Source organism: Musa acuminata, chromosome BXJ1-10, assembly GCF_036884655.1.
Source record: "Musa acuminata AAA Group cultivar baxijiao chromosome BXJ1-10, Cavendish_Baxijiao_AAA, whole genome shotgun sequence".
Lineage (NCBI taxonomy): Eukaryota > Viridiplantae > Streptophyta > Magnoliopsida > Zingiberales > Musaceae > Musa > Musa acuminata.
In genome coordinates, this window is record NC_088336.1 from 20,864,903 (window position 1) to 20,875,085 (window position 10,183).

The window sequence follows — 10,183 nt, forward strand, 5'->3', positions numbered from 1 at the left end:
GAATCCATGGAATAACATTGGATTGATAGAATAATTTGTCAGAAAAAATATTTTGTGCAATTTAACCATAGAAAAATATTATTACTTTTCTACAGAAAATTTTGTTCTTTCAGATATAAACCAATCACCTTTTTTTGTTGGCATTTTTCCTTTTGCATCTTTATCACTTCTACTGTAAAAATCCACTTTACATTCTCTGATAAATAATCATGGAAAACATGTGCATTTAATATAGATGTTGACCATAAATGTGAATGTAATGAGTTGTCAGATTTCCTCACAATTTTGTTGTAGGAAAAAGATTGATTTCCAATTCCATGACAAGGTAGGAGAAACAACATTAATGACTGAAAAATGGTTTGTGTTCATTCTACCATTGACCAAAAGGACATAGAGATGTTCAAACAATTGTCTTTAATAAATACTGATTATTTTGGTGCCAATCATCAATCCTCTTGAAGAACTTGACCATATATCATTTCTAGTAATAAGTTGAATATCACAAACATAAACTCATGTGATCCAAAAATCTTTGAGTCTGAATTATTAACAACAAATCCATTTTTTGACATGAGACTAAATGGATATCAGAGTACTGAAACAATTTAACTCAAATATAAGATGTTCCATTTACATTGTTGTGACAGTGCAACATTATGTTTTGCACAGGAACCATTTAAAATATTCTGGACCTTGCATGGGAAAAAAATATTGTGCTATTTATTGCCAAATTATATGAGCATGATTGATTTGTATTTATGCAACTTGACAAAGATGCTGGCAGATGAAGCTTCCTACAATGCAATTATATGACATAAATTTGGAATACTTTTATGATTTCATCCAAAATGCCCACACTGAGAAACATCAATATCAAGCAAGAAGGGTCTCAGAAATATAACAAAGAAATCTTATCACAATCTTAGAGATAAAACAAAGACATTTATCACAGTTTGACTGAGCTTATAAAATAGAACATTTGTGTTTATCATCAAGAAATAATCATTAATGCTAAGCAAAAAGCACCTCACTTGGAAATTATAGCCCATAGAAAAAATCCAAGCCAAGGAATCTCAAACTTCTCTTCAGTTTGCTTAAACTAGGTTGGAGAGCTTTTAGATTCCAACATGTGTCTTATTATCAATATCAATAAGAACAACCTTCCTAAAACATTGAAGTCTTAAAGATGCAGAAAGAAATCTTGAAATTTTCTTGCACATGCAGAAACAAATCACAATCACCAACCACAGCAAACTGAACTGATCATTAAAGCAAAGGACAAAAGACAGCAAGAACACCCTACTACAGAGTTACTCCCCTCCTACTTATAATTTAGTGCATTGGTAACCATACTCTGGTAGAAAAACATACATCATATAGTAAGTACTATGAGAGTGGCAGTATGCAATCAATCATCAGTGTCATGCAAAAAGTGGCTCAGATAAAAAATTCAAGTCCTAGAGATGCATCAAAGGAACCTTCAAAATTTCTTAATATTTGCACAAGAATTGTCACAGTCAACAGCCACTCCTCACTCTTATCATTGCTGTCAAAGAAAGCAAAGGACAAGAAGTCAGCAAGAGCAGTGTACCAGACATTATATATTAATGTATGCAAATGCATTTAATGCACTCAAATATACTAAATCTTTGGTGGGTGGGTGATGCATGTGCTGTAGTACTACAAGAATGGAAATAGGTACATGTGATGAGGTGATTGGAAGACATTCCTGGATTCACTGCACTATTCCTAGCTGTAATCCCAGTCCTAATTGCCACAGATCTACCAATTTGGCATAAAAAAATCAGTCCCATTTCCTTAATTCTTCTTTCCATTCCTGTTTTTGTCTTGTACTCGATTTTCTTTTATCCTTTTTGGTTCTTTCTGTGCTTTGCTTGCCCTCTCATTCCTCTAGCCAGACCAGAAGAATCTAACACAGGAGCAACTTGAAGGAGAAGTAGAGAAAGAGGAGAGCAGAGAGGGGAAAGAGAAAGGGCAAATGGGGTGAGAGTGGATGGAAAAGCAGCTGGATCTTTCAGCACAGCTGCTTGTTGAGTCCAAAAGATAAATCTTTTTCTCGGTGTCAGCGTGTTGTTCCCAGAAGACCCACTTTTAACGTTCCGAATGGTTCGATTGACTTGTAGTTGGCAGGAAATGTGATATTGTGGTTTCTCTTTGGCGATCGGTTCATCTTTCAGGTTTTTGGCTTCGTTTCTCAGTTCGACGAGGACCGCCGTCGAAAGGTCGCAGATCATTTCTAGAAAATTTTCGATATTTCTTAGGGAGAAAAAAACGTTCTTTTGACTTCTTTAGTTTGGTTGCGATACGAACCATTTGGCATTTTAATCTGGCTTTTTTTTTCCCTTTAATCAGATTTTTCGTGATATATGCGTAGTTTCCCATGAATCAATGTCTACCAAGTTGCAGTAGAACATCATGATCGTGGTGTAGGTAGTAAATCTGTCACATAAGCTTGTTTAATTCCTTAAACTTTGTCATCATTTTTCTTCACAAATGTTTTTTTTGTAGATTTTGCGGTAGAAGTTGGGTTTTGGATTGTCCTGGAAGGTTAATCGCTACTCTCTTGTCATCAAGGTGAGGGAAACATCATCTTCTTCTTCATCATTATCATCATCTTTCCATCTCTGTTTCTCATCTTTATTGTATTAATCAATGCCTTTGTTCTTGTTTAGGATGTGGCTGGTGTTAATGGATCACATGTAGCATCAATTTTTCTGGATCTGTTATGTGATTGAAGAGGTATTCTCTATGCTCCACTGTGAGGTTCTGTAGCTGGTACCATTTTGTTTTCTCCTTTTCAGTCCATCTCCTTTATGTTTTACCAAGGGGAACCAAATATCTCCATGTCTGAAACACTAGTTCAGAGGTCTCTTCTTTTGGGTCATCAAATTTGTTGAAACCAGTAATTTGTTGTCTGGTGACATTGTGCAGCTCTTGATCTGTGTTTTGGCCCGAAAACAGTGTCTTTTGGGATAGAAGCAGATACTAGTGGCATTTTAATCTAAAATCATGGCAACACTATCTCATGCTGAATCTAGACGCTTGTATTCATGGTGGTGGGACAGTCATATCAGCCCGAAGCAGTCTAAATGGCTTCAGGATAATCTCACTGGTATGTATATCTATCTCATCTGTGTTTTGTTCCTGGGACAAGTTTATTCATTTGATATCTTACAAGAAGTTCTTCATTATAGATTTCACTTTGTTTAACCTCTGCATATAAGCATTAACGACATTGTCATGTTTAGTTTGTGCCTGAGGTGCTGAATGCTGCATATTTGTAGCAGTTGCAAACCTTCAAAATCTAAGAAACGATTGCATTTGCTTGTCCTGCACTGAGGGCTTCAAAATGGATGTGTAGTTAGCAGTAATCATGCATTGCACATTTTGCATAAATATGTCAAGTCGAATGTGGAAAAACTAATTGGCAGAAAATGTGTTCATAGCATGTGAGAATTTTCAATCGTTTCAAGTCCACCGGTAAAAAGTGTAATCGATTTTCTTCTTCCAAGGGTGTGATTGAGCCACAAGGTTGTTAGAGTCCCTCAAACTTGCAACCAGCCTAGCATTGGATGATCCAGCTTTTCATCACAAGTAAACAATCTAGCAGCACTTATTTCAGCACACATGAACTTGGTGTGCTGAATCGGTACCCTTTATTATGTGTTAAAAATATGGATACACAAATAAATAACAAAAAGTAGATAGGCTTATTAATCTTCTTATATCTTCAAGTGACTCTGGAAGGAAAATGTTTCCATAATTTTTGCTATTAGTCATTGGTCGTGCTGTAATAGGATTCAATTGAAAAGTGTGTTACAAGGTATTCCTTTTGTCTCTTTAGGTTTTACATAGTATTTTGTTTCAGATTTTCTCAATTGAATTTCTCAAAAGAGCACTTGTATATCATCAAGCACAGATTTTATACAGAGCTTTTACAACTTTCATGTTGATGTTCATTTCACTTCTGAGAAGTAACTCAGCAATAAGCCAATCTCAGCAAGAAAGCAGCCACACTTGCTGGCATCTAGAAGGACAGAAGCAAGATCTCAGAGGCACGAAGATTGAACTGATGATTGTGATTATATGAAGTGCTATCGTGAAGTTTAGATTCAATATTTGCTACATTTCTGGTTTTAGCCGATGCTTCAAGACAAGAGAGTGCCTTATGTTCTTTGACTTTTTCTTTGTAAAGAATAATCATAGTTGGCATGGTATTCATAAGTACTTATGTGTAATTTTGATGATGCTTTCTAATAATCATGCATGTACACTTACCTAGCAGATATGGACAACAAGATCAAAGCAATGATCAGGCTCATTGAAGAAGATGCTGATTCCTTTGCAAAAAGAGCAGAAATGTATTACAAAAAACGTCCTGAGCTTATAAAACTTGTGGAGGAATTTTACCGAGCATACCGTGCTTTAGCAGAAAGATACGATCATGCAACCGGGGCACTTCATCAGGCTCGCCGAACTATAGCAGAAGCTTTTCCTGATGAAATCCCACTTGAATTCTGTGATGAGCCTCCATATGGATGCCCTGTATCTGATTCAGGGATGGATAATCCTGAAACGTCTGAGGAAAGCTTTAACAGAGATGGATTACAGCATGATGTTTTCGGCTTGCCTGGTGAAGTGATGAAATTGAATGAGGTTTATTCTGGTGAAACTGAGGTAACATCAACCGAAGCTTGTTTGAAGCAGTTGAATGAAACATTTGTAACGAATACAAATAGTGCAAATTTTGCTGGAGGGAGGGAAGGAAAAAGTTCAGAATATAAATTACTTCAGAAAGAAATTTCCAGGTTATTTAATGAAAACCAGGATCTGAAGAAGCAAGTCACTTCAGAATCAGCACGTGCTGAAAAAAATGAAAACAATGTTCAACTCCTAAAAGAGATGTGCTTTAAGGTAAAATCTGAAAAAGAAGATGCCCTGACTCGATACGAAGAATCCCTGGCGAAGGTGTCTCACCTGGAAGATGAAACCTCATGCACCAAAGCAGACCTTAAGAAGCTTAATGATGAGATGCTTACAGCAGCTTCATGTTTGAACATTGCTGAAGAGCGAAATCTTGTATTGGAGACGGCTAATCTATCTTTACAGTTGGAACATGACATTCTAAATCAGAAGATAATAGCACAACAGGAGGAGCTTAACAAGAAGGGACAGGAGCTGGAGATTCTCTACATCTCTTTACAAGATGAACAACAAAGAAATGTGAACGCCGAAATGACTTGCCAGTCTATTGAGAAGCGACATACCAGATCTGAGGAAGAGATGAGGCATCTGAAACTGGAGAATAAAAGTGGAGCTGAAAAGCTCAAGAATGTGGAGGAAGAACTCCAGATGATTAGGGAGGAAAATGACAGGCTGAATGAACAGAAGCTCTCATCTGCTCTGAAGATAATGGATCTTCAGGATGAGATTATTTCCCTGATTGATATGAAAAGGAAACTTGAAGATGAAGCTGATCTCCATATAGAGGAAAAGGAAGCTCTTCAGGTGGAGCTATGTCGTCTAAAAAAAGACAGAAATGATTTGGAACAGAAGTACAACACACTGATAGAGGAAATACAAGCAGTCAATTTATGTGTAGAATCCCTTCAGTCATTGATAAAGGACTTAAGAAAGAGAAATCTTGACTTGAAAGAGGCAATAAAAAAAACTGAAGATGAAAGAACTCTTTATCTAGACAAGCTAAACCATATGCAAACAATGACAAAGGAGAATGCTGTACTGGAAGCTTCGCTGTTGGATGCAAATGGTGAACTAGAAAGATTAAGAATAAAAATAACAGAATTAGAAGAATCCTCTGACCATCTCAGGCACATGTTTTCTGTCCATCAAGCTGAAAAGGCTGCACTTATCTCCCACATGGAGATTGCTGCTCAAAATATGGAGAAACTTTTAAAGAAAAATACGTTCTTGGAGAACACCCTATCTGATATGAACATTGAACTAGAAGGTTTGAGAGAAAATTTGAAAAATGTGGAAGTTTCCTGCAAATCACTTCATGATGAAAAATCTTGTCTTCTTTCTGAAAAAACTACTCTCATATCTCAGGTAACATGTCCAACTGTCATATCTATTTCTACCTTGAGACTCCTAATTAGTTGATTTCGGTACATATACCTTTGCTACTCTACTCAACTAGTCTGTAACTATATCAAGCTTCATACTTGTGCTCTTTCATATTTTTACTCAGATTTAATGTTCAATTGTTGTTTGCATCAGTTGCAGAGCATTCAACAGAGTCTGGAGAACTTGGATGGCAGGTACCGTGACTTAGAGAACAGAAGCTTGACTCTAGATATGGAGAAAGATTCAAGACTTGATTGTGTGGCAGAGCTGCAGGAGTTATTGCAACTAGAAAAGGAAGAACACAGTACCCTTATTCAATCCAGCGCTAGTCAGCTGAGTATGTTGGCAAATTTGATATATGTTCTTCGGGAAGAAGGTCAGGAGCGGGAGGAGGATTTTGAAAAGGAAAACTACAAAATTATGAATGCTCAGATTGAGATTTTCATCTTGCAAAGGTGTTTGTGTGATATGAAAGAGGAGAGTTTGATTCTTTCAGTAGGATCTCAGAAACATCAAGAGGCATTAAGATGTGCAGAAAAACATATTCTGGAACTTGAGCAGAAATGCCTGACTCAAGAGAAAAAGATAAAATCTTTTACAATGCATAATGAGAAACTTAGGGAATGGTTTCATCTGATTGCAAAATCACTTAAGATCAATCTGCGGTACATTTCATTAGATGCTATCAAAGATGAAGGACTTCTACAACTTGTTTTCGATGAAATTAGACAGATGCTGCACACTATTTCTGAGGCCCAGGATGAAAAGCAACATCTGCTTCTTGAAAAATCAGTTGTGGTCACCCTTCTTGAGCAGCTAGGGAAGTACGTTGCAGACCTGAGGGCCGAAAAGACTTTACTTGATAGAGAATGCAAAATAAGACTAGAGGAGTTTACACTGCTAAAATGCAAGAATGATGAATTATTTGAAATGAACAAACGACTGACAAAGGACATGCAGACTAGCAACCAAAGGGAGGAAGCACTGAGGGCCGAAGTGGATGTGCTATTCAGAGAGTCAACATACTTACAAGAGGCTCAGAGCATGTTACAAATTGAAATATCTAAGATGCTCGAGGAAAACAAACTGATATCTAACAACCTTCATGACTTGGAAGAGGAGAACAATGTTATCCTTTCAGAGTTTATGGCCTTGGACTGCCTCTTTGTGATGTTTAAGAGTATCGATTCAGAGAGATTGTTTGAACTACAGCTACTAAGTAATGAAAGAGAATATCTTAACAAGGTGAAGAACAAGCTTGAACAGGAGATCAGATCAATCAATGGAAAAATATTAGTGCTGGAAGTTGAAAACACACATCTCAAAAAATCATTTGCTAGCTTAAATGAATGCAGAAGTTTGCTAATGAACAATTCGAGAAGTATCTGCAAACGACTCAACCTACAAACAAAGACAAGTGATTGCTTGTCACAGACAAAGCAGAGCCTAAAAAGAGCACAAGATGTGAACCCACAAATTTGTAAGAAACCTATTGATCTTATGTTGGATATTAGCGAAACTAAGGCCAGAGAAGAAATAGAGAACAAAATTTCCATCTTGCTGGATGACTCTGCTTGTAAGGAAAATCAGATTGAGTGTTGTTGTCAAGAAAATGAGGTGTTGAAATATGAAGTTAGTACGCTGCATAAAGATCTCGAGGAGCTCAGAAGCAGAAATGAAAATTTGACTTCTGAAGTGTGGAAAAAAATAGATGAGCTCAAATCCTCCGATGTAGTAATTACATCATTATTGCAAGACATTCAGTTTGAAACAATCAATGCAGCAGTGTTTAAAGTAAAGGTACTTGAGTTGATAAAAATATGTGAGAACCTTGAGAGTCATGGCATAACACAAAGGGAAGTTCTACAAAAGGAAATCACACCAAGAAAATTTACCGTCAATGAGTCAGGGAAAAATATTTATGTCCTTGAAGAAGAAAACAGAGGACTGAGGGCTGACTTGAATGAATATGCAATCTATTTGGCATCTTTGTGTGATGATATTGCTCTCCTAGAAGAGCTTACCCTTTCCCTTGCAAGGCGCCATTCAACATCAATCAATCAGGAAATTGAGGTACTCTTTTCCCCAGAAAATATAGAAAATTAGAAATTATATGATTCCTGTTGAGTTGAAAAACCTGAGTTGCATTTAACCAAAATCACCACACTGTATATTGGAACTCATTAAAAGAGAAGGTCAAATGTTTTCATTTAAAGATCTAGAAAACGTAGAAAATATTTTGTCTTGTTCAATGGATTTATCTTGGTTTCATAATCTAGTCAGAAGTTGTTTCAAATTTCCTCTTTATATATGACTTTGCATAGAAGCCAACAAATATCTAATTTAGAAGATTTACAGAAAATAAAACCTGAGCTAACTACATGATGCATTCAGGATGATCAGGTTGATCCTTTTCCTAGCACCACAAACAATGAAGAAACATCCCAAGATTATAATGCGATAAAACCGACAGGACTCTTAAGACTTAAATGTTTGCACAACAAGGTTAAAGTGCTCCAGGAGGTGATGATGAATACTGGAAGTATTCTGGAGCTGGAACGATTTGATTCAGATGCTAGTTTGGAGGCTGCATGGAAAGAAATCGAAGGCTTAAAATTGAAGGGGAACCCGCACAACCGGACCACTAAATCAAAGTATGAACAGATACTGAAAGATATACAACTTGATATTGTTTTGAATTCTTCATCATATGAGAATGGTGAGCCTAGAGAAACTGATGAAACCATGGATCGGATGCTTCAACTGTGGGGAGCTGCTGAAGGGTACGACAGCTGGAAGAAGAAAAGTCCCATGATAACTGAGAACAGTACGACAGATTACCAGATCGAAGAAAATGAGAGTGAGTACACTTCAGGTGAACTGGAAGCTGAGAAAGAATTGGATGTTGACAAGCTAGAGCTACCCAAAAAAGCTGCAACCCACCAGGAATGGAACAAAATGGTCATAGAAAGACTTTTTTCTGATGCTCAGAGGTTGGTGATTCTCGAAGCAAGCTTACATGAACTACAGAGGAATATGGAAAGATCTCTAAAGGTCAGCAGCCTGACTAGATCCGAGTTCAATGCCATCAACATACAGTTGAAGGAGGCTGAGGGATCCATAATACAGCTCATTGAAGTGAATAGTAAGTTGGCAAGCAAAGTGGAAAGCTTATCTGCATCCCTTCGTGATGAAACCATGGAAAAAGACAATGGGAGCAAAAGACAGAAGCAAATTTCCGATTGGGCTAGGAAGGTGTCTGAGAAAATTGGAAGGCTGGAACTGGAGATGCCAAACATTCAATACAGGTTGCTGAAATTTGAGGAAGATCATGCGAGCAAGAGAGCAAAACAAGTTGCTAAAAGAAGATCAGCGATTCGTCTGAGAGAATATATCTATGGAAGGAAAAACAGCCGAAGACAGAAAGAAGGCTCTTCTTGTGGCTGTATGAGGGCAACAACTAGTGACTAACTACTATCTCTCATGCTGCTTTTATCAGTTTATATGCTGCATGATGTAAATTATGTTTTATGATGGCTTTAGATACAATGTCTTATCGGTGATGATCGACTAATTTATCAAGAGGTTGTATATGGTAGGCCTAATCTGCATGCATTACTTGGCTGTTGCTTTGTTATGTAACTTGCATGAACAGTCCACTTGCTAAGTCTCATTTTTATTGGATATTATTTGCAGGCTGTTGCTAATTTTGTTATGTTGTCATAGTTGTTTGCAATAATTGCTTTCTAAAACTTCTAATCTTGTTTCATCTCCATCTTTAGTCAGCTGATATGATAAGGTTGTTCTTTTTCGATCTGGGTGATTATGATTTGATTCATGGAATAACCATACAAATCTAATAATTAAGCACATTCTTAGTTGATGCAATTACAATGTTCTTTAACTTTAACAACCAACCCATAACAGCAACAAAGTGAGCTCACCATTTAGGACAGAATAGGAGATCTGCAAGCATTGATACTGTTCTTAAGCCGCCGCATATTGAGAAAATGCATTGCATCGTTTAGATTCATGTATCTGTGGGCCTCATCTGGTTGCATCCTGAGGGGGCGAC

General features: G+C 37.0%; 1 protein-coding gene across 6 annotated transcripts; it reads left to right on the forward strand.

Moving 5' to 3' along the window:
* The first annotated feature begins 1,730 nt into the window (after nucleotides 1-1,730).
* LOC104000376 (protein NETWORKED 1A) lies at nucleotides 1,731-9,823 on the forward strand. Of its 6 annotated transcripts, none has more exons than XM_009422404.3 (8): nucleotides 1,731-2,243; nucleotides 2,374-2,451; nucleotides 2,530-2,595; nucleotides 2,694-2,760; nucleotides 2,953-3,133; nucleotides 4,307-6,090; nucleotides 6,262-8,181; nucleotides 8,512-9,823. In XM_009422404.3, exons 5-8 carry the CDS (start codon nucleotides 3,031-3,033, stop codon nucleotides 9,577-9,579), a joined length of 4,875 nt encoding a protein of 1,624 aa, XP_009420679.2. In that variant the 5' UTR covers nucleotides 1,731-2,243; nucleotides 2,374-2,451; nucleotides 2,530-2,595; nucleotides 2,694-2,760; nucleotides 2,953-3,030; the 3' UTR covers nucleotides 9,580-9,823. The 6 variants fall into 6 exon arrangements, with proteins under 6 accessions (XP_009420679.2, XP_009420676.2, XP_009420678.2 ...); XM_009422401.3 differs by having other exon boundaries at nucleotides 1,735-2,243; nucleotides 8,503-9,823; XM_009422403.3 differs by having other exon boundaries at nucleotides 1,735-2,243; nucleotides 2,983-3,133; nucleotides 8,503-9,823.
* Nucleotides 9,824-10,183: the final 360 nt, after the last annotated feature.

Bases quoted from the DNA above. Each gene is read 5' to 3' on its own strand.
- LOC104000376 (XM_065086328.1), top strand. From the start codon at position 3,031: ATGGCAACACTATCTCATGCTGAATCTAGACGCTTGTATTCATGGTGG. The intron at 3,134-4,303 runs GTATGTATATCT...ACACTTACCTAG, and splicing joins GCTTCAGGATAATCTCACTG to CAGATATGGACAACAAGATC. The intron at 6,091-6,261 runs GTAACATGTCCA...TGTTTGCATCAG, and splicing joins AAACTACTCTCATATCTCAG to TTGCAGAGCATTCAACAGAG.